Genomic DNA, 24,931 nt, shown 5'->3' with positions numbered 1-24,931 from the left:
CTGTAAAGTGTGCTGAATTTAATTTGTTTGGATAAATACAAAGGAGTGGTATGGTTGGATCATATGGCAGTTCTCCTTTTAGCTTTTTGAGGAATCACAGGCTGATTTTCACACTAATTTACAATCTCACCAATAGTGTGTTAAGAGTGTCTTTCTCCCTCCCACCCCCATCCTCACAAGCCATTTATTTATTTTTTTTATTTTCTTGATGATTGACATTCTAATTGGAGTGAAATAGAATCAGTAGTTTTGATTTGCATTTCCCTGGTGGCTAAAGATATTAGGCATTTTTTTATATAATTGTTGATCGTTCTTTTGAAAAATGTTCAGTTCGTTTGCTCATTTATTGATAAGGTTATTTGCTTGTATAGTGTTTATTTTTTTAGTTCTCTATATATTCTTGATATAATCCTCTTTTGGAAGAGTATCTAGCAAATTTTCTCCTATTCTGTGGGTTGTCTCTTCACTCCATTAATTCTCTTTGCTGTGCAGAAGATTTTTACTTTCATGCATCCCATTCTTGATTCTTGCTCTTATTTTCTGAGCTATAGTAGTCCTTTTTTTCTGCCAAAGTCTTTATTAAAATATAGATTTTTATAGTCTTTATTAAAATATAGAGTTTACATATCATACAATTCCCCCAATTAAGGATACAATTCAACGGCTTTTACCATTCATAGTGATGTGCAGTCATCAACCCAGTTACTGTAGAACATTTTCATCGCCTAAAGAGCAGCCATGTACTCTTTAGCTCTCACCCCTCCACCTGACTTCAAGCCCTGTGCAGCCACTAATCTTTTTGTCTTTAGAAATTGCCTATCTTAAGTGTTTAACAGAAACTGAATCATTTAACATGTGATCCTTTGTGGCTGACTATTGAAAGGTTTCCTCTGTATTTTTTTTCTAACAGTTGTAGTTTCTGGTCGTTGATTCATTTTGAGTGGACTTTAATACAGGGTGAGAGATAGGAACATAGTTTCATTCTTCTAAGTATGGATATCAATTTCCCAGCACCATTTATTAAAAGGTTGTATTTTCTCCGATATGTGTTTGCTTTGTCTTTGTATAATCAAATGACTGGCTGTGTATAGTTAGAATGTTGAGACAGGAAGATCTCAAGTTTGAGGCCAGTGTGAAGTGATTTAGTGAATCTTTGTTTCAAAATAAAAAAATAAAGGACTAGGGATTCATGAAACTCAGGTAGACTCCCCCACCTAGATTCAATCCCCAATACCAAATACACACACACACACACACACACACACACACACACACTCAGTCTAATGTGTGGGTTTATCTATCTTCTGTTCCTTTGGTCGATATTAGATTCAAAATTATTGCATATGTGAAAAGCAAAAATTAAGCTTTTGAAATTATCAAAATATTTGCTTCTACTTTTCAAATACTTAGAATCAGAGAGTACTCACAGAAATCAAAAGTATTATGTTTTATATCCTAATAAACATTAAATAACTACTTTGACTAATGGATCTTTGACATCACTTAATTTAAAAGGTTATATTGTTTCCCATATATACAGTACTGAATGATATTCAATCATCACTTTTAAAATGCTAATAACATATGCACTTTAGCCAGCTCAAAAGCATATATACAGCCAGGCGTGGTGGTACATGCTTGCAATCCCAGCATTTGGGAGGCTGAGACAGGAGGATCTCAGCTCGAGGACAACTTCAGCTACTTAGTGAGACCCTTTGCAACTCAGACCGTTTCAAAATAAAAAATAGGGCTCAGTGTGTAGCTCAGAGGTAAAATGCCCCTGGGCTTCATCCCCAGTACCCCCCAAACACACACACACACACACACACACACACACACAGCATAAATACTTCTGTTGAACTTGGCTGGAAAAAAATGAAGAGATAACTGGTATATTCCACTCTAATCACTATTATGATTTTCCAGTATAGTATGAGGAGATCTGTATGTTTTACAGATAGTGATGAAAAATTAGAATAATAAAAACATGTTCCTTTAGAGAGCCAAGTCTATTATGATTTAAAATTAGGGACTAGCTGGGCATGGTGGCACACACTTGTAATCCCAGTACTTGGGAGGCTCAGACAGGAGGATTGCACAGGTTCAAAGCTAGCCTCAGCTACTCAGTGAGGCTCTCAGCAGCCTGGTGAGACCCTGTTTCCAAATAAAATATAAAATAGGTCTGGGAGTGTAGCCTGGGGGTAGAAAGCCCCTGGGCTCCATCCCCAGTACCACAAAAATAAATGAATAAATAATAAATAAATAAATAAAATTAGAGACTAATACTACAATATACTCTAGGATTAATTAAAAAAATGCTAGGCTATTGCTGTTGTGAAATAAAGACTCATTTAGCTAGAGAATATGTAGCCTGATTGCTAGGGTTACAATAAAAGCTATACTAAGGCAATAGTGCCTCTCGATTACTGTTGATAAAGGGTAATATGTGGGGAAATACATCTGTAAACCTAAATATATTGAAAAACCCACTGTAATAGAGAATACAATAACAGCTTCTGTTCTGATACAAAAGAAAAGTTATGTCATGTGAATTATTGAGGAGGCTATTACAAGAAAAAGATCACAAGAAAACATTTTCTCCTCACACAGAAGAATTGAGTCAGTTCAGAAACTGAACACCATCAAATACAGCTCACTTTTTCCCCACCATTTAGAGACTGATAATTATAAGTGTGTTTTGATTTTCAAAGGATGAAAGAAACACACTAATAAAAAGTACAAAGTATGATATAGCATTTCTTTTCTTGAGCAGAAGTTACTTAGGATTTGTCCTAGGTTCTGGGTACATATATAAAAAGGGAGTCCCAGATAGAGAGTTTTTGCTTTAGTAATTGCTTTTTAACTGTTTTTTGTTTTGTTTTGTTTTATTTTGTTTTTTGGCTGAGATAGTAGGACCATCCTGACTTGAATTTCACTTAGCAATTGCACTGTTTGATATTCTTACATTTATTAGCATTTCCATTAAAATATTTATACCATTGCTGAATAAAACCCAGAAAATGCCCATATGCCATTCTGTAGATTAGAAACTTGATTTGTAAGCCAGGGCCAGTGGTACCTGCCTGTAATCCCAAATATTTTGAAACTGAGAAAGGAGAATTGCAAACATGAGGCCAAGTAGGGAAGTTTGGGGAGACCCTGTCTCAAAGTAAAATAAGCGGGTTTGGGGCATAGCTCAATGGCAGAGTGCCATTTCCCAGTAGAACAAAAATAAATATATAAAATATGTAATATATTTATATATTATATATTTATACATATAATATATAACATATAGAAAATGGATTCATAAGTGCACTTAGATGAAATGGGCTAATTTGGAATCCTAAGCATTTTCATGGCTAGCAGTGTCACCTAGCTAAAATTCCTTCTTGTGAGGGTGAATAAACTAAAGCACAGATGCCCAAAATACAATAATGACAAAGTCAGGGTAAAGCAGGGATATTGCAGTGGCCACAACCTATTGCCCAGCAGATGTCCTGTTTAAAAATTTTACCATCAATATTAGCCATGAACACCCTCTGAAATGTTTTAAAATTAAAGTGTGTGCGCACACACACGCACGCACGCACACCACGAAGAAGAACAACAATCACAACTATGAAGCAACCACTGAGCATTAAAATCTGTGTCAGGCCCTGTGCCAGACAGTAGGAATAAAAAACTGAGTATCTCCTAGTTCCTCTCCTCCAGGCCTTCATGTTACTATTTTGCCTTAATATCTTTTAACGTCAAATCTGTTTTTTAAATTTTTTTAGATTTATTTTTACATGAAACCTATTGTCTACAGTACAGAACTCATACTTTAAAACTCATATTAAATTTTACTTCTGTTTTTCCTTCCCTTTAAATTCTGCTCAACTTTTTCTCCCACCTATACTTTCTGTATTCGCCACCAATAATTTTTGTGTTCATATGATTTTTTTTTCCTGGCTGGGGCCTGTGCCTTTAATTAATTCAGGACATCCTCACCCTCCTACTGTTGTTCCATTCTGAGTCTCTGCCCCTCCTAGTCCAGGTACACCCATCTCCAGAAAGCACCTCTGCTGGCTGCCCCAGTGCTGCCTGGGGACTGACTGTTGTTTACTCAGTGATGAGGGTGCTTTTGGCGGACAGGCATCTAAAACTTGGATTCTGCTAGATTAAGGCAAGATGTGGCAGGTTAAGCATCTTTTAGCTTTAAACATTTTGGGTAAATTTAGAGTTGGCATAAAAAGACATGTGAATAAGCAGAAATGTGATCATCTACCCCACCCCCGTGGGTTAGATTTATTTTTGTCCTCTTCCATTCCCTGGCTTCTCTGTGGCTTCTGCATACATTTCTCCCCTCTGTCTAGAGAAGCTGGATGTATATGAACAGGAGCAAAGGCTGACAGCCCTTATGAATGAGGCACTCAACTCAACTTGTCCTCACCTGCCTTGTGTTAATTATTCATTCAATGAATATTGATTGAAACTGATTACATATCCCTTGTTCTACAAGGCACTGGGGGGTGCAAAGGCACATTTATCTTTGTCGTGGCCCTTAAACTCACAGCCTATTTCTGGGAATAGATGTGTAAACAAGTGACTAACAAATGCTAAACCAGCCATGTGAAGCAAGCCCCAGCAACATATTCAAAACACACCGGTGAAGTAGTGGTTGATCCTACCTGGAGATTAGAGAAGGTGTTGCTAAAAGATGGCAAGACAGCTGCATCTTTAAGCAGGAGCACACAAGTCAAAGAATAAAACAATGTAGGGAATGAGGAGGAGGGGAGTCTAAGCAGTAGCTAGGCCATGAATAGAATACCAGAGGTCCTCCCAAACCCTCATGGGAACCAAGAAGCAAAGCTGGTTACTAGAGTGCTGGGGATGTGTGCGATCAGGAGCAGCAGGAATAGAGAATGTTGATTTAGGCTCAGGTTAAAAAGGGTCTTGTCTGCCACTCTAATAATTTGGGCTTTGTCCTATACCCAATGGTTCTTCACCTTTTTTGGAGAAGCTGATGAAAGCAATGAATCCTTTTTCCAGAAGCATAATAACACACATATGCCAAAATGTTGCCTAGTTTCTGAGCAGTCACAGCCCACCTGGAACCCATTACTAGATCCCACCAACTGTAGACAGTGGATCCAGAGAAAGTCTCAGCAAGGAGTGAACAGGTTAGCTGTGTATTCTAGCAAGATGACTGGCAACAGAATAGATGACAGATGACAGATGACTGGGAGAGTACGGAGGCTGGAGGTAAAAAATAATAATAGCCAGGCATGGTGGCACACACTTGTAATCCCAACGCCTGGGAGGCTGAGACAGGAGGATCTCACAGGTTCGAAGCCAGCCTCAGCAACTTAGTGAGACCCTGTTTCCAAATAAAGTATAAAATAGGTTTGGGAGTATAGCCTGGAGGTAGAAAAGCTTCTGGGCTTCATCCCCAGTACCACAAAAATAATGATAATAGAGGGGAATCCATCTTGTGAAATGCCAGGCACTAATACTAGAACCAAATTAAGGCTATGAACACAGGGTTGAAAGAGGTGGGAATGGAAGAAAGAGGGATGTCAGAAATGGAATTGATAAGACTTAGTGTCTGATTAAGTAAGGAGGATGTCAGATATATTATTATTTATCTTTCCTGTTATATACTCTGTAAAAAGTGTTACTGCACAAGACTGGACTCAGAGAAGTACAGAAATGTAAACGAGCATTCAGGATTAGACTTTACATGCATACAAAAGTACCAGGTCTCTCCAAAAGCTTAAGCTCTAGAGGGCTCCGTAAACTGGGGGAGTTCTGTGGCTGATAGTTGCTGATAGACACAAAACCAAATAGGACCCAATGCAAATGGTAAAACCGATGGGAAGGAATTACTTCAAGGCAGCAAGTGCCTTGCTGATTGCCATCTCTGCCTCACCAGGGCTATTTGGCCCAAGAGCATCTACTGTATCACTAAGCTGCTTGATTGATTTGCTTTACATTCATGATAAGAATGTATTACCACCGGGACAGTACATGAACCCCCAGTGATTTACTGCCCAATCTGCCAAGCTTGTAGAACTGTTCCAAGTATCCAACCTGCTACTTATAGCAACGGCTACAGATTAATAATGGAGGAAAATGCTACCTATTGAAGCTACAAAAATATGGTAACTGAGAGAACTGTTGCTCTTTGAAATGTACTCATCTGAGTTACAGATGGTAGAGTGTTTGGTGGGATTCATCTTTTAGCCCAGAAAAGAAAAGTGGTGGCATATAACTGGAGATGTTCCAGAAGATAGTACCTACGCTTGAAACCACTTGGGAATTTTAAGTAACTAGATGTTTCTCACACACTTTTGCTCTTCCTTTCCCCATGCTTATTCTGTGCTCTGCATACATTTTTAAGAGAAAATAACTAACTGGAGATTTAAAACAAAGCACAATTCTAAAGCATTTCCTCCTCCACTAAACATTTGTCAAAATCTCAGATTTATTTCATCATAGCATTCTAGATCATTATTTTGATTATACCTGTAAGTAACTCAAAAATAGAAAGTATGGTACCTTCCATCAAAGGGTTTACCATCTACCTGGAAGATATTTATTATGCAGAAGGATAATCCTGAAGAGCTCTTAGGTCTTATTTTAATGTATTCTTTTTATGTGTGTGGTACTAAAGATTGAACCCAGATACATTCTACCTATGAGCTTTTCCCTAGACTTATTTTATTTTACATTTTGAAACAGGGTCTCACTAAATTGCAAAGGGCCTCACAAGGTTGCTGAAGCTGGCCCTGAACCTGCGGTCCTCCTCTCTCACCCTTCCAAGTACTAGGATTACAGGCATTTGCCATTACATTGGCTTATTTTAATGTATTCTAGAGCACTTAGTTACAAATTAATAATCTAGGAATGGAACATCAATTGCAGGTTAAGTAAAATTGGTGAAATATTAAGAAATTATACTTTCTGAGTACAGAGAATCAAACATGAGCAAAAGTAGAAACAGGAACGTAGAAAAGAAAAAATGTTATTGAACGGGAGAACATTTTTCTATTTCAATTAGAGACATTCATCCCACAATATCTTAATGATGCTTGAAAAATTTAACCCACCATATGTATCTGAATAGAGCCTGAATTATATTCAGAATCCCATTCAAAATCACTTCATGATTTTTTTAAAAACTCTGTTGGCACAGTAGTCAACCAAGAAAGAGTTGAGAAAGTTTTGCTAAATCCCAAAGCTGACTCAGTGGGTAATGACATGAAGCCATCTAGTCATATCTCCCAGCTTCTCTATCATCAATTATAATTTGGTCTCTTTTTGTTCATCGAACCCCAAGCCATATTAATTTATTGACTGCCCAGTTTCCTCAACGAATCACAAAATGAGATTTTTTTTTCTTCATCAGGAATTCTTTCTTCATGATTCCAAAACCCAACATGTGCTTTCCAGAGCCTCAGATGCTTCCTTAGTGCTACAGATGTTTTGTTAATTCATTTCAGCAAAATTTGCCAATTCTGCAGAAAATATCTGCAGCGGGTTGGACTCACAGTTTGGACAGAGCTTGAGTTAGATTAGATGGAAATGGAAACTGAAACTTCTCTCTGGCTCACCGGGAAGTCAAGAATTCACAAAAAGAGCAGAGGAGGAATTCTGTTGGGGAGGGCTTCAAACATGCCTCTTTTGGGGAGTGGAGGGGTGTGGGAGCGCCAGGAGGTGACTCCTCGCTGTTTTTCTTGGTATTGGGCCTACATATTATTTTCCATTGGAGATTTCTTTTGCTTTTTAAGTAGAAGAAAGAAACAACAACAGTGGCAACTCTAGCCGGGAAAAAGAGCTTTATTTTTAGAACTCCAGGTAAGATGGCTAAAGTTGCATACCTCAGGTGAAACAGTACAAAGGCATCCTAATATCCCTCCAGTGCAAAGGCCATAGAGGTGATGACGAATGGGCATAGTGAGTCTTTGAAATAACTGCTGTCTCTATAGGATGCAGGTCTCTGATGGCCTTCTCTTCCTCTGTGAAGTCAGTAACTAACTTCAGCCTTCTACTCATGCTTGAGCAGCACCAAGCCTCAGGAGCTAGGCAGTGGTGGTTGTGAGTGTAAAGCAAATATTATAATGGAAAAAGAAAGCCAGACTAACAGGCCACGTCTAATAAAAATCTCCAGACCTATATATTCATACATATGCATATATAAATTTGTGTGTATATACATATCTAAAAGTAGAGTTTAGAAATTTCTATCAGAAGAAAAGTATATAATACTGCTTATATCAATATTCTGTCAGTACTATGACAAACCAGTGTTTATTAAATTCCCGCCTTTAAAGTAATAGAAACAAACAGTGATAGAATAGTTTAATCTCTGCCTTCCCTTAAGATAAAATAACTTACTTGGTGGCCAGTGGCAAATTTCCTGAATGCTAATCTTGGATTATATCAGCAATTACTGATTTTAATTTAACTGGCTGTGAAATTGTGTTTTGATGGAGCTTTCCAAAATGCCCAGAGGTTTCTCAGCTAGATGAACTATAATCCAGCCTTGTCCTTGGATAGGAGACAAGAAAAATCAAGTTACCATAGCTCTGAAATGAAAATCTCACTGAAGCGTTCTACATTGAGCAAAGTCAAGTTTTTGTTTCCTAAAAAGTAATGGAGCTGCCTTGATTCCATCTTCAAGATGTTATTCTCAGATTCAGAAAAAATACTGAGGACAAAATAATGTTATCTAATACAATATAATTAGTTTTCAACATTTTACAATGAATTTATTTGCTGATAAATGCTGTTTGATAAGGAAAGTCCCAATCTGAAACTAAGTAGGAAAAAAAGATGGGTAGATATAGATATAAAACCTGGCTCCCCCAGGAATTAGCTGTGGGACTTGGGGTTGGGTGTGTGTGTATTTGTGGTATGAAAACCAAAACTACACTGGGCACTTTATATGTTTTCTCTGTTCATCTTCAGTCTCCCAGGTGAGAGAAGTATTCATGTTCCCATTTTGCAGAGGAAGAAACTGGCTCAAAGAGATGGAACAACAAGCCTAAATCAATTTCCTTTATAACAAGCAAATCTGCCTGTCTCCTAAGCCTGTGCTTTTCTCTTGTCCCATGTTGCAAATTCTCTCACATCCCCGAGTCTCAGTTTTCCGATTAGTAAAATAGGTAAAAACATTCCACCTGGCTGGCTCATTGTGAGGATTAAATCCAGGAATTTGTGCAAATCCTGGCATCCTTCCTGGCATATAGCTACTTAGTAAACCCCAACCTTTTCCCTCACGGTGACTAACCCTGGAGGCTTAGCTGCAATTAGGTGCCCACACAGACAGGTGAAAGGGGGTGCCGAATGTGTACATAGACAGAGTGAAAAACAAAGAAGGCAGGTCCCCCAAAGTCCCCTTGGTCCAGATAGCTTTTACATCCTGTTACAGAATTGACTTCTCTCTTCAGTAGCAAGGGACAGGCTTCGTGCAGTGGCCTCTGAAAGACCGTGCACTGTGTCACTGGCAGTTCATCATATACCCCAACAGTGCAGCTGTGATAAGAACCAGATGATCCGAATTTCGTAAGCAAAACTAACAGCAAATATCATCTGGGAAGGCACATGCCTCGGGATCCGTACACCATGCCCTTTAAGAAAGCACATCAAAAAGCTAATGGACTTTTACAAGAGCCCAGTTACTGCTTAATGTCTGTAAGCTTTCAGGAGCAAGGAATCACAACTCCTACCATGTACAGTTGGCAGCAGAACCAGTATTCCAAGTTGTTAAAGAAGCCAAGGATTAGATAAGATTTATAGAGACCTGATGTATGTAGGAGAGCTAAAAATGGAATCTGCAGATTCGTTTCCAAAGCTGCGTATGTACATGGACAGAATGTTTCTATGCAGAGATTTCTCCACGCTGCCTGGGCACACCCTAGGGGAAAGTGGTTCTCTCATCGTTGATGGAGTTGCCCCTCTTTTTAATTTAGAAGCCTGTGACATCCATTCCGTACGGCCACATGCATGGGTCCAGATGGCTTGAGCTAAATGCTGTCTCTCTGGGTGAAGAGGAAAACCAGAGGCTTGGTACCTTCTTGCTGATCTTACAATTGTAAGCACCGCTCTCTGCATCCTCCTGTAACTCATTTCGTTACCTTTGAGGATCCGTTGATGTCTGAAAAACTCTTTGCTTATAATAGAACTTCATCTGTTATATAACTTCAATTTTACAAACACCTATCAACCATTTCCTCAGCACCTACTTTCATTTTCATTTAGTTCTGCAGGGCTTGACCTCTGGGTACAACATTTGGAAAAACTATTCTCCGAATACTCTGTATACATGTGCCTCTGAGCAAATATAACTCTAGAGACTTTTATTACTAATTTGTGCTTCATCTGCCAATACCAGAAGTCTTTGATAACCTATCCAGGTTCCAATGAAAGAGGTTTCTGGATAAAGTGGTACACAGGGGGTCATTGTAAGGTTAAGAGTCTATTGGACAGTGAAAGGCAGGGAAAATATGACTTCATGTGATTGCTCAGAGCATTTAACTGCATGGAGCTGTCAGTCTCACTTGGTCAGTGAAATTGGTTCTGGAATCAACCACAAAACTATCAGGTGAAAACTGTGTTTAGATAAGTCAGTAAAGGTGAGAAAATAACTCCATTATGAGGCTGATGGATGGAGGAAAGTTCTTCTGATGTTTGTAGGAGACATATAATGATCTGCAACCACAATCTGTATCCATGTAGTTGGCATTTATTGACATTTAGAGCCTGGGGACTGGCCTGGAGCAATGGCTCAGTGCTATTGAAAGTTGGTTTCTGGGTTTCCCAACAAAAACAGAGTTGATTTGAAAGTCTTTTCATCAAACACTACATTTAAAGGTCAATATGTAGCTGGGTGTGGTGGCTCATACTTGTAATCCCAGTACTTGGGAGCTTAAGATAGGGGGATCGTGGGTTTGTGGACAGCCTCAGCTATTTAGTGAGGTCCTCTGCAACTTAGTGAGACCCTGTTTCAAAATAAAGAATAAAAAATAGGGCTGGAGTGTAGCTCAGAGGTAGAATGCCTCTGGGTTCCATCCCCAGTACCGCATAAACAAACAAACAAACAAACATCAGTATGTGACACCAATGATCTAGAAATGATCAGAATTTTTATAAATGAGTTTAACATCAGATATGCTTCTGATTTTTATGATAAATCTCCCACCGGTAAACATTGGCTTTCTTAAAGAAACTTACGGTTGTTTTTTTAGTTCTTTGTCCTTGATATTAATGACGACCATCATATCACCTAACATTGCTGCTGAAATTTCCATCTCTATGGCTAGGGATATTCTCTTGACTACTGTGTTTAGTATCATCTATGATCTTTTGGAAACAGTGAAATTAAAATATTACAAGTATAGGCTAGAAATCAAGTTGAAAAATATTGGCTTGACTTATAGAAAAGTGTAAAATTTTGGTTTCAGATACAATCAATATTGCTTTTATGCCTTCTCTTATCTATTCCTTATTTTTCTAAGCCTCAGTTTCCCACTAGAAATGCAATCCAAGTTGTCACTTCTTAAAAAGTGCTATTATATCTAGGTATGGTAGCACATGCTTGTCATGGGAGACTGAGACAGAAGGAGTGCGGGTTTGTAGCCAGCCTCAGCAACTTAGTGAGGCACTTTGCAACTTAGTGAGAAGCTATTTCAAAATAAAAGAATAAAAATTGGGCTGGGGGTATAGCTTGAAGGTATAATGCCCCTGGGTTCCACCCCCAGTACCACACAAAAAAAGTATTGCTATAAAGTCAAAAGGACTGCACATTTAAAAGAGAGAAATAAACGTGAATTCTACCTGAGCCAGACACAAAAGATGTTTATATTGAAGATTGTTTTAAAGACTGCAATAAGCAAATACTGCTAGATTTTAAATGATCTGAAAGCATTGCTAAAATGTCCTTTCTGGTAGTAGATATAAAAATCTGGCACAGTTGAAGAGTAGGGAAATCACTTTCTCTAACATTAGACATGAATTCAGTTGAAATGAATTGTGTTTATTCTACTTGCTAAAAGAAAACTTGGAATTTGTTCCACTTTGAGAGATAGGCCCATGCTTCATTTCTAGGTTAGTGTGAGATATCTTTTAAGGAAATGAGGGCATTTGTCTAGTCATGCTGAAACTTTTAACTTGGGACAAGGTAAGATATTTAGTCCATGAAATGTTACCTCGGAGCCTTTTAGTGCCTTTTTAAACAAGATATGTGAAGAATAGCAAGCCACGGTAGCAGAGTTTGAAAGAATTTGTTTCTATAGAAAAACACAATGCCAACCACATATTACTTCCTAAATATCTTACCCAGAGAACAACTGGAGAACTCCCCCAAGGACATGGGATCTGGTGCTTTCATGTCACATGGAAATGCTCTTCACATGTGAATGCTGAGGATAAAACTTTTAAAAGAATTGTTTTGATAATTGGCTAGGATCAAAGTTTGTAATCATTTCAATCATTGCACAAACTCTACCTTTTGTGATATTGTTTTCACTTCAGTCATACTGAATTTGGATAAAATGAGGAAAATTGCATCATAAAAAGTACATTTGCCACGCAAATAGTAAAGTCATCAGGAAAACAGTGCCCCCCTCTCAACAGCTCCATCTTCCAGTCACACAGAGCAAACACAAGCAGTGTCAGAAGATGCACAGAGAACTTTTGCAGATCTGGTAAATGAATTTAATGGGCATCTGGAGAAGAGATTTGAGTACATGTACTTCAATAACATAAAGTCATTTCTCTAATTATTTAATTAACCTCTTAAACCAGAGTACCACATATTGTAGTGATTAGAGATTGAGTTTATTAATCCTAAAAACCAGGCTTTGGAGCTCCATAAATACTTCCTATAGAGAGAACAGACTTTAGGGTTACCAACGGGTTTCTGTCATCCATGCCAGGCCACGTTTTATAGAAACCTGAAACTGCTGGCAGATCACTCAGCAGGCAATTGTGGCACAGCAGGTGGCTACAAGGTACCACTGTGGGAAGGCCAGGGATTGCTGGGAGATGATGCCTGAAGGGTGCAGGGGCTCAGCCCCAGAACTGCCATGTGCCTTGCCGATGTACTGCCTGTAACCTTACAAGGCGCATGCATGCTTATAAGTGATGTTGAATAACAAAAGTAGCAATAGATGCATAGATAGGGTATATTACCTATGCCTTAGGTGCTTTTTAAAAATATATGTGTATATATTTCTTGTAGTAAAATATAGCTAACAAAACTTACCATTTTAAAAAAGGATAGTGTAGTGGCATGAAGAACATTTACATTGGTATATAGCCAGTACCACCATCCATCTCCAGAACTTCACCTTCCTAAATTGAAACTTTCTACCCATTAAACACTAGCTCATCATGCCCCTTCTTCATTCCCCTGGCAACCACTATTCTATTTTGTCTATGAGTTTGGCCACTCGTAGTGGCCTCACAGGAGTGGAGTCAGACAGTAAGAGTCTGCTTGAGTCTGGCTATTTCACTCAGCATAACATCTTCAAATTTCATCCATGCTTTAGCATGAGTTAGAATTTCCTTCCTTTTTTTTTTTTTTTTTTTTTTGTTAACAGTACTGGGGATTGAACCCAGAGGCATTTTACCTCTGGGTTATACCTTCAGCCCTATTTTTTTTTTAACTTTTTATTTTGAAACAGGGTGTCACTAAGTGGCTGAGAGTCTCACTAAGTTGCTGAGGCTGGCTGTGAACCTGTGATCTTCCTGTCTCAGCCTTCCAAGTATTGGAATTATACGCACACACCACCACACCGAGATAATTCCCTTCCTTTTTAAGGCTGAGTGATATTTCATTGTATATATTGCATTTTGTTTATACATTCATCTATCCATGAATATTTGGGTTCTTTCCACCTTAAATGGTTTTTATATACTATTTTAATCCTCACAATGATTTGGTATGATGATAGTTATCTTTATTATTCACTTTATGATAAGAAAACAAGCATAAAGAGGTTTCTGTGTATGTTAGAAAGCTCTGGAGCTGGCAGCCCCTTCCAATAAGCTGAATGGACCCACAGTTCCTGCTTTGACCTCTTATCAAATAATTTAGGAATTTAAATAATACATGTGCCATTATATAAGGCTCAGAGGCCAGGTTTCTGACTCCATTTGTATAGGTCTTAAAGTTTCCAAGGAGAAATCAGTTGAATGACTGAGCCTAATAGCAATTGATTTTTAAAGGATCTCATTACTGCAAAGTAAAAAAATTAGTACCTTACTCAGGCACTGAGATCATTTAGGTAACCCTTCTCCATAGGGGTGTGTGTGTGTGTGTGTATACATGATTAGAATATCTTCATTTTATAGGAAGGAAAACTGAGACATGGGGGTCGGCAACTTACTTGGTTCAAGGACACATAGTAAACCAGTCCATACCTACATTCAGATGGTTTCTAACTCTATGGTTTGTTCCATTAACATAGCACAAGTGTTATCTTTCTCTCATCTCTGAGAATTGTTAAGTGCAACACTGAGACCTGTATATGACTACCATCCATCCTTGCAGTCGATGCACATTTTCTTAGAATCCTGTGAATAACCAACACATTTATCTGTTAAGAGGCCATCTCTGCATTTCTCAAATAACTTCATAGAATTATTCCCATTAACAAAAGTGAAAACTGAGAAAGGAATTCCTTCATAAAAAGATGTCAGTGGTCTCGCCAGGCGTGGTGGCGCACGCTTGTAATCTCAGTGCTTGGGAGGCTGAGACAGGAGAAGCATGCAGGTTTGAAGCCAGTCTCAGCTACTTAGTGAGGCTCTCAGCAACTTAGACCCTTTTTCCAAATAAAATATAAAATAGATCTGGGAGTATAGCCCAGAAGTAGAAAGCCCCTGGGTTCTATCCCTAATAACACACACACACACACACACACACACACACACACACACACACACACACAAGATATGGCTAGATTCTAGAAAGCAGTGCTGGTATCTACATGTCAAGCTTCATGAACCCGGGGAAGAACTGTGACTTAAGGCAGTCAACCTTGCTGTAGCCCAGAGTCCTGTTCCGGCTTTCTTTCCCATGGGCTCCAACTGCAGTCTTTTGCCCACTCCAGTCCTTGCCCAGGTCCTTAAATCCAAATGTCCCTCTCCCTAATCATGTCTACATGATTAAATGAGAAAGAATCCCATGCAGAGTTGCGTTTCCATCAAGGCCATTATTTAGAGACGTGCAGCACCATATTTCAGGACGTGTGCTTAGGGATTCAGTTAGTGCACGATGCTGACCATCCTCTCGTTTCTGGCAGAGCTCCAGGGCGGCACGCTCCGAGGAGGACCGGGAAGGCCTGTGGGACGCCTGGGGCCCATGGAGCGAGTGCTCACGCACCTGCGGCGGAGGGGCTTCCTACTCCCTGAGACGCTGTCTCAGCAGCAAGTAAGTCCTTCATCCTGGGGCCACAGAAGAAGCGATTCTAGAATCATCAGCTCCATAATAGGTTGTGGTTTTGCATCATTTTAATAACTACAGTGACAAAAATAGGGACAGTGTTGGCATTCACAGGAAACTGAATTTATGTTGGATTTTCCGTATTAGCAAGTACTTTGCAAATGATTGATTGCAAAGTTGGATTGGTTTTGTAGTTGCTCTGATAATCAGAAGTCATTCATTCAACAAATTATGACTTTTTAATTATAAAGAGCTTTGGAGGAACAGCAAGGGCAGAGGAAATGGTGTAAATAATAAGAGGAACGGGGAAGACAGAAGTGGAGGCTGCAGACGTTCTACACAGAAAGAAAAAGGCCTGAGGCCTTAGAGTGGAAAGGGTTTTTTTTTATTAATAATAATAATGAGAGTGATCATTCAAAACTGTCTTGAGCTATGTGGTCTACAGCTAGATTTGTCTCTACACTATAAAATATGAAAAGCCATGATTGTATTTTCTAATGAAATATTATATTTGACAGTAAAAAGTGTTAAAGGCAGCAAGCAGGAGCTTGATCAAAATTACCATGCCAGCTGGGCATGGTGGTGCATGCTTGTAATCCCAGTACTGGGAGGCTGAGATAGGAGTATCGCAGATTTGCGGCCAACTTCAGCTACTTAGGTCCTCCACAACTCAGTGAGACCCTGTTTCAAAAATAAAGAATAAAAAATTGGGCCAAAGATGTAGCTCGGAGGTAGAATGCCCCTGGGTTCAATCTCCAGCACCACGCACACAAAAAAATAATAAAATAAAATACATTTCACCACACATTGTAAACCATGAAACAGAAGAAGAGAAATATACATCTGTGGATTCTCCTAGATTCTTTATAAACAACAGAAAGTAGTGAGGTGGAGGTTCAGGAAAATGTAACAGTTGGAATGTTCCTGCTATCTAGTTTTCTCAGATTAGCATCATTAAAGATTCTGTAGGAATGAGCCAAAACATGTGTCTCACAATACTAGTAAGAAATATATGTGAGTTTTTATATTGTCTCAGTGATCTGAATGTTATATTGTATTAGAATCTTTTACTGAGTAAGAAACCAGAAAAGTAAGCTAAGGACTCAGTTCAAATCACAACTAAAATATGTAAAATTTTAAAATACCAATTTTGCCACCTAGTAAATTAAGGCTCCAGATATTAGGATCCTATTCAGATACCATAGGCAAGATCATTTGTCCTCTATTTATAATGCATTTGCAATTAATTCTAATATATTGGATAAATAGAATGTAAATTATTAAATTTACAAGATAGGCCTTTATTTGACTTGTAAATTTTGGAAAAAATTTTCTCAGTAAACTTAGGCTTGACAAGAAGTAAGAAAATGTTGGAAAAGGGGCAGACCATGCATTCTTTAGAAATATGAAGAAGAAAAACAAGCTGCCAATTAGATGGTATTTCAAAATTTAGCATGAATAAAAAGACATATTAATGTGTTTTTTTTTACTTTTAGGAAGCTGTTGCTTAAAGTTGACCAACACATTATCCACATGGATATTTTTATATTAAAAAAATTTTAGTCATTCTTTAGCAAATCACAACTTGTCAACCACCATTAAAATCTATAGCAGTCTCAGTAGAAATGATATTTTTAATCATAAAAGGACTTTTTTTATGTGCCTTATATATTTTAACATCATTCTTTATTAAGGTTTATGTTGTGAGATAGGCTTAGTTTGAACTGTGCTGATTCTGATCCTGCTTAGACAAACGACAGATACCCTGCATCCACCATTCAGTCTGTGGCCGTAGTGGGTTTTCTGGGAACAGCATCCCATGCTAGGACTTCATTAGCTCATTGTGCCCTAATCACTAGAAGCCCCAGCTACAGGTTTAAAAGGAGCAAGACTAAGACTGAGGTATTGTCTCTGGAGGTGTATGAATCTACAATATCTGTATTTCCAAGGCAATTTGAGAATCCAGAGTGACTAAATAAATGCCCTTGTAATAATATTATGTAAATATGGGGTGCCGTCAAACATTCAGAGATGTTGAGATGCTGACTTTTTAGCTCCTATGTAAAGTATACACTTATATTTAGAAAGCACTTGATGATTTAGCCATAAAATAGGCTATCTTTAAACAACTTGGATAATTTCTGCTGAAATTCCAGAAGCTCACCTATGTTGTGTTTTTCAAAATGACACATGCATATACATATATAAACTCACACATATGTGCAGTATATTTTTGTGGGGGGCTGGGCTTTGATATATATCTCCATGCCTGGAAGTGCTATTTCTGAGTTCTCACTCTCTCTACCTCTGTAGATGCTGGTCAGGTCCACTCACCCGAGAGAGGCCCTCCACAATCAAAATTCAGTTTTCTTTACCATGGGATTATTATGTTTGGAATCAGAGATTTCCAAATGTTTGTTTGTCTCCTTGCCTTGCTCATTCTGGCATTCCATATCACTTCACAAGTTTTATAAATAGGATTTCAATCTCTGTATTTTTCTGTTTTATGTGAAATAAATATGGGGAGAAAATCTCCTTTGGTGCCTAAAGATAATCAAGAATTCACTTTGAACATGTTCTCTTCTCTATTTAGTCGGAATGTATCTGCTTAGGATCTGAGTAGGAAGTTCAATGATCTTTTAAGTTGTTAAGCACCTAAGAAGCTATTTGTTTTCTTGGTATTTTTCTTACAATCAAGATCTTCTTTCAATAAAATAGCAGTTTCTGAGGTTATAGCCTCATGTTTCAAAAGACCAAGGTTTCTTCAGTCAAAGTTAAGTTCTTTTGTATTTTTTAAAATTTTCATTAAGCCACGTGTGGTGGTGCATACTTGTAATCCCAGTACTTGGGAGGCTGAGAAAGGAGGATCGCAGGTTCAAAGCCAGCCTCAGCAGCTTAGAGAGGCTCTTGGCAACTTAGTGAGACCCTGTTTCCAAATAAAATATAAAAACAGTTCTGAGAATATAGCCCAGAGATAGAGGGCCCCTCGGTTCCACCCCCCAGTACCAAAATTAATTAATTAATTAAATTTTCATTAACATAAATAACTCCAAGCAGTAAGAAATAATACATAAATATAGTTATAAAACAAATTGTAATTTAGTGAATAATATTCAAATATTATTTTATTAGACCTAACTATAATTAAAGCATTGCTTAAATATGGCCCTGCATCTATCCTCAGGCTGGCCAGACTTAAAACATATTTGAATCTTTCAATTTAGAAGCAGACATGTTCTGAGATCTGTTTTAGCTTTAAAACTTAAAATAAATTTGATATTAAAAAGTATTCTAAGCCAAGCGTGGTGGCACATATCTATAATCCCACTACTTTGGAGGCTGAGACAGAAGGATCTCAGGTTCAAGGATAGCCTTACCAACTTATGGAGGGCTTCAAAATTTAGTGAGACCCTGTTTCAAAATAAGTATAATGGGTCTGTGGGTATAGGTCAGAGGTAAAATGCCTCTGGGTTTCATCTCCAGTACCATACAAAAAGAGTTTTCTAGTTTTTTTTTTCTCTCAAGAACTAGCACCATCTATTCTAGTACCTGATAGACTATATTCTGTTACTTTCCTTGGACCCTTATCTCCAATGGAAGCTCTCATTGGTGTACCATTTCTCCAGTGCCACAATAAAGCATGCATCTCTAAGACCTCAGATAGGAGATTCTTGCTTGGCTGGGAGGTTTTATGGCCTTGGATGGGCTCAATCCCATTTCTGCAGCTGACTGGATATTGGCTGATCCAGGCTGGCTTCATCTGGACCAATTTAGACAAGTAAGCTCTGCTGATTTTGTCCCTCATCCTGCAGCCGACTAGACTAAGCCAGTTCTGCTGGTGATAGTAGAAGTGCAAGAAGAAAACAGCCCAACACCTATCCCAGGCCTCTGTGTCATGTTTGCTGGTCTCTCATTGAACAAGTTAAACTACCAACCAAGCTAAGAGTCAGAGTGGGAGAGCAAACATGAAATATAGAGAGGTAGCAAGTTGGGATGATGGCTGCAGTCTACCATGAATGACTATCTTTGGTTTTCTTGTTCATTTTAATGGGCTAATAAAATCAATGGGTCCTCTCCTTCTACTCCAAATTTAGGCATCTGAATTCAATTCATTTACCTTATACTCGGGGGAACAATCAGAGGTTATGAATACATATATCCCTAAAGGTCCAGCAGGTAACTAGAAGGTGTATAGTAGTTTCATTGTAAACATTTTAATTCAATCCAAATAAATCCCATCCACCTTGTGACATAACTTGCCAGTTTTCCAACTGTTAGGTCAATTTCAGGTCTGGTTTTTCAAGTCTATCAACTAATAATGACTTTATTCCTGATATGCTAGAAATGTAACTGGAGGTAGATTGCCCAGATTTTACAAAGTAGATGATAACTCCTCAACTTCTGGAGTTGTATTATCTGAGCAACTAGGAGCTGCAAGGAGGTCCTTTTAAACTTCTAAATATTACAGAATGTTCTCTCTTTTGAATAATTTATTTGAATAATTTTGGGGGGTAACAGGAAATTTATTTGAATAATGTTGGGGGGATAACGGGAAGATCAGTAGAGGCAAAGCAGAGTGAAGATATAAACAAGCATTATATATAGAAGCCTTCATTCCCAACTCACAGTTCTTGGTACTAGGAAAACAGCCCTGGCCCAGCAAGATTACATGAAATCCTTTTATTAGTTTTTACCCCATCCCTTTTCTGAAGCTTTCAGAAAACAGGAGACACTTGGTTTTCTCAAATTTTGATATTGGAGCATTGATGATTGCCTTGACTTGCCACCCTGGCTTAAACAACAAAGGATGACACTGTATAAACTCTTTCTACCTTCTTTACTGACTTCTGGAAAACTATATTCAGTTTCATTGAATAACTTAGATAATGCAGCTGCTGATAATCTTGTATTACCAAGTAAAATGCAATACGCTTTTGCTTTGTGTTAGTTACAAAAGAAACTATACCCACATGTACTTGATGGTCCTTTATTTCAAGTGAATTAAGCAGTATACCAACTACTTTGAGAAGCTGCATCTTTCCAGATCTTCACTAGCTACTCTGAAATAGTAGTAGATGAATACTAATCAATAGAACTCATTTGTGTAGCTTTTTCTTTTAAATTTGACACTAAAACACTATCCATAAGGGCTTTAGATTTGTATTTAGCCCGTAAACTTAGCTTTATCCACAAAGACTTTCAGATGTGTAAGAATCTTATTTCCATAACATCATCTGTACCACTGTATTAGGCAGATACCAAAACCAAGGTCAAGAGGGAAACTGCAGCTCCATTGAGATGCCAGTTAGTCAGACAGTAGTGTGCTCTAAAGGACAATGTTGACCTTCGCACTGTTTATTAAAAAACAATTTGGACAACTTTTAGGACCTTTTTAATTTTCTGCAAAGCCAAATTGATCTAAGAGATTATCTAATAATAGATTGATCTAATGTTCCACAGATAAATAGATTTATACCATAAATTAACACATTAAGAGGATGAATATTTTAATGTTATCTCCTAACTGATTAAATGGTGAGAACTGGCTGTGGTTGTACGTGCTTATAATCCCAGCATTTGGAAGACTGAGACAGGGATCGCGGTTCATGGACAGCCTCAGGTACTTAGGCCCTTTGCAACTTAGTGAGACCCTGTTTCAAAATAAAGAATAAAAAATGGGGCTGCAGGTGTTGCTTGGAGGTAGAATGCCCCTGGGTTCCATTCCCAGTACCGCAAAAATTTTAAAAAAAGGTGGCTTGTCTGCTTCATATATATCGAAACAGAAAAAAAGTCTATTTACAAAGAAAGACAGTATTGTTAAAAGGTTAATATTTTTTAATCGAAACTTTGAGTTGGATAAAATTATCCAATGAACAACAGATAAAAATCATCACAATGTGGGGAGTTTCAAGCAGTAAGATTATGGAATTGCCCCCTAGAGATGTGGCTTCCAGAATGGTGTCAATGTATAAACAAGGAATTAAAGTAAATAGTTCCAAGAGTCTTCGTCCACAGGAATGGGGAAGATCATCCTAAGCTTCTCATTTCTTAGTAATTGTGCCACAGAAAGTGAGCTAACTTCTATGCTTTTTTCATTAGAAACACAGATTTGCTTCCATGTAAATACTGATACTTAACACTTATAGGATTTATTTAATAACTAATTTCTATGCCATATAATAATAAATAAAAGAAAAATTTCAGTAATAAGTTTTGGCATTTTTTTCCTATTTTTTATTGGTGCCTTGTAATCATAGATTTTGTTGACGTTCAGGGGGATAGGAATGTTTATGCACATAGTACTCATTGAGCCCTCCCCGGTTCCCACCTTCCTGTGCTTAGCACAGTGAGTGGCTTTTTTTTTTTTTTTTTTTTTTGTGGTACTGGGGTTTCTGGAAACCCTTCTACCTCTGAGCTGCACTCCCAGACCTATTTTTTTTAATATTTTCATTTGAAAACAGGGTCTCCTAAGCCAGTGAGGCTGGCTACGAACCTGTGTGATCCTCCTGTCTCTGCCTCCCAAGCGCGGGGATTACAAGCGTGCGCCACCATGCTCGGCACAGTGCGTGGCTTTGATAAGCTTGTGTATGTACATCATGTTCATTGAGATGTTTCCTCTTCAAATCCTCCTCCCCACCCCATCTTCTTCAACTAGGTCCCCTCCTTCCCTCCACTAAGGTCTCTCCTCCTTTGTCTGGAGTCCCTCCTGTGTCCCAATTTCTCCCTAGCTTCCACATATGAGGGGGAACATCTGACCTTTCACTTTTTGTGACTGACTAATCTCATTTAGCACAATGTTATCCAGTTCCATCCATTTCCCCCAAAAATGATGTGATTTTGTTCTTTATGGCTGAGTAAAATTCCATTGTGTCCATATCCCACAGTTTTGCGATCTGTTCACCTGTTGATGGACATGTCCAGTGCTTCCATAGTTCAGCAGTTGTGAATTGTGCAGCTATAAATATAGATGTGCATGCATTACTATGGTAGTTTGGTTTCAGTTCTTTGGGGCAGATACCCAGGAGTGGTATAGCTGTATCACATGATAGGTTCATTCCCATCTTTGCCAGCTACTCCTCTGATAGAAGACAAATATCTTGAATATACAAAGAACTCAAGAATTTCACTACCAAAAAGCAACCCAATCAAAAAATGGATAAGTGAGCTGGGCGTGGTGGCATACGCTTGTAATCCCCGCATTTGGGAGGCTGAGACAGGAAGATCACACAGGTTCGAAGCCAGCCTCAGTACTTAGTGAGGCTCTCAGCAACTTAGTGAGACCCTGTTTCCAAATAAAATATACGTTGGGTCTGGGAGTTTGGCCCGGAAGTAGGAAGCCCCTGGTTGCAACTCCAGTACCACCAAAAAAAAAAAAAAAAAAAAAATGGGTAAGTGAATTCTTTTAATAGACACTTCACAAAAAAAGAAATACAAATGGCCAATAAATGTATGTATGAAAACATACTCACTATCATTAGCAATCAAAGAGATGCAAATCAACACTACTCTGAGATTTTAATCTTAATTAGAATGGCAATCATTAAAAACTCAATATGTACTGGTGAGGATGTAGAGAAGTGAGACCTCTGATACATTGTTGGTGGGATTGCAAATTAGTGTACTCACTTTGGAAAAGAGTGTGTGGAACAGCCTCAAGAGTTTTGGCTTAGTAAACACAAATATTTTCTTCCTTTAAAGGCATCTTGTGTCTATCACAATAAACAGTTATTTTCACAGGACTTGTTTTAAAAGGTTTTAAACGTTTCAGCCCAGTGAGTCCAAAAGCAAGTTTTATCTGTTATACTTCACCTAACATTGTATGCTATCAGCCATATTTTCCTTGGATATGTTTGAGGTTTTCTTTGTTTAAAAGAAGGATACATAAGTTCAGCATAAGTCTAGCTACTCGTGTCATTCGTTTGATGACTTTTGACTGTGAGAGAATATGGCACGTTTTGAGACGTATGTTTAAGAGTTTGAGATTGCCTTCCTTTTTTGGGGTCAAAGCCTAGTCTAAATGTATTAGCAGGACATCTACTATTTCAGGCAATATATTTGGCCGGGTTGCGGGGGAGGGGCGCTATTGTTCCAAAATCTGCTCTCCTTTCAGGAGGAGAATGTACTAAGGCCGATGACTGAATGCTTAGAACCAATTTATGTTCTTCTCGTTTACCTCAAACACCAGTTTTTTTGGAATAGAAAATGGTTGAAAATATGTTTGATCTTCATAATCTTTACTTGCCATATTGGAAATTTATAACTCTTAGTTTTAGGGGTTTTCCCCCCCTATGTATTATAAATTCCTTATTTGGTTTGTTCAGTAGTAGTCCTTCTAAAGTTTTTAATTTCTTCTCTACTTTAAATAATTCATTCAATAAATATTTGTCGAACTGCCACTATGAATTAAGCAATTTACCAGGTAAAATTAAAATAGAAATTCCAAGGGCAGGACTATGCCCTTGGGAATTTACCTAATTAATAATTTACCATTGAGTTTCTACTGAGTATAGTTATAAAATATCTTAAGAAGAAAATTTCCCCCAAACTTTTATAAAGAACACATCTGTAGAATTTTGGGGTGTTGATGTTTTTATATTTAGTGTTATTTTATTCTGGCAGAATCGTTTTATACATCAATTAGAGAGTTCATTATTTTTCTAATTAAGTCATAAATAACCCTCTTCATTTGCCTTAACAGTGTTTAACACACAGCAGACACTTAAATGCTTAATAATTTGCTTTTAAACTGTATAGGCAGTATTACAATACATATACATTTTTTATTCTGTACTTCAAAGAGAGAAAGAAAAATATAAAATATCTAAAAAAGGATCAGTAACCTAATCTTTATACAATAAAACCAAAGTTGGTAGAAGCAACTGTGCTTTTACAGAATTAAGAAAATATTTTAGATTTGGACCTAGACTTAGTGCAGAGAGATTTTTAGAGCTAATCTCTGATCCCCTCTTTGATGTCACCCCTTCTCTTTTATTTTTTAGTTGTACTAAGAATATTTAATATAAGATCTATCCTAAACACATCTGTAAGTGTACTGTGATATTATGACGTATACTAACAATGTTGTATAGCAGATCTCACAGAACTTATTCATGTTGCATAACTGAAACTATACTCATTGAACAATTTGCCATTTTCCCTTGTCCCTAGCCACTGGACACCTTTTCCCCTCTGTTTCTGTGTGCTTGACTCTTCTAGAACCTTATGCAAGTGGGAATCATGCAGTATTTGTCCTTTGTGACTACCTTATTTTACTTAACATCGTGTCCTCTAAGTTTATCCATGTTGTTTCATGCGGTAATATATCCTGCTATTTAAAAGCAGAATAATAATTCCATAGTATGAATTTACCACATTTCCAAATCCCTTCATCCATCAATGGACATTATTACATTGTTTCTACATCTTAGTGATCATGAATAATGCTATGTAGTGAAGATATGAATGCAGATACATGTTTGAGATCTGATTTCAATTTTT

The 24,931-nt window shown here is 37.9% G+C and overlaps 1 protein-coding gene across 1 annotated transcript in view; it reads left to right on the top strand.

Moving 5' to 3' along the window:
• Positions 1-24,931, top strand: part of ADAMTSL1 (ADAMTS like 1) — a gene marked incomplete at both ends in the record, with an annotated part of 419,367 nt that overhangs the window by 16,943 nt on the left and 377,493 nt on the right. The window contains one exon of the mRNA XM_080708549.1: positions 15,294-15,421. Coding sequence (XP_080564675.1) covers positions 15,294-15,421 — 128 coding nt within the window. The remainder of the gene's footprint in view (positions 1-15,293; positions 15,422-24,931) is intronic.

This window comes from Muscardinus avellanarius (genome assembly GCF_963383645.1).
Source record: "Muscardinus avellanarius genome assembly, chromosome: 13".
Taxonomy (NCBI): Eukaryota; Metazoa; Chordata; class Mammalia; order Rodentia; family Gliridae; genus Muscardinus; species Muscardinus avellanarius.
Note: the sequence above shows the minus strand (reverse complement) of the source record. Positions and strands in the feature narration are given on the sequence as shown.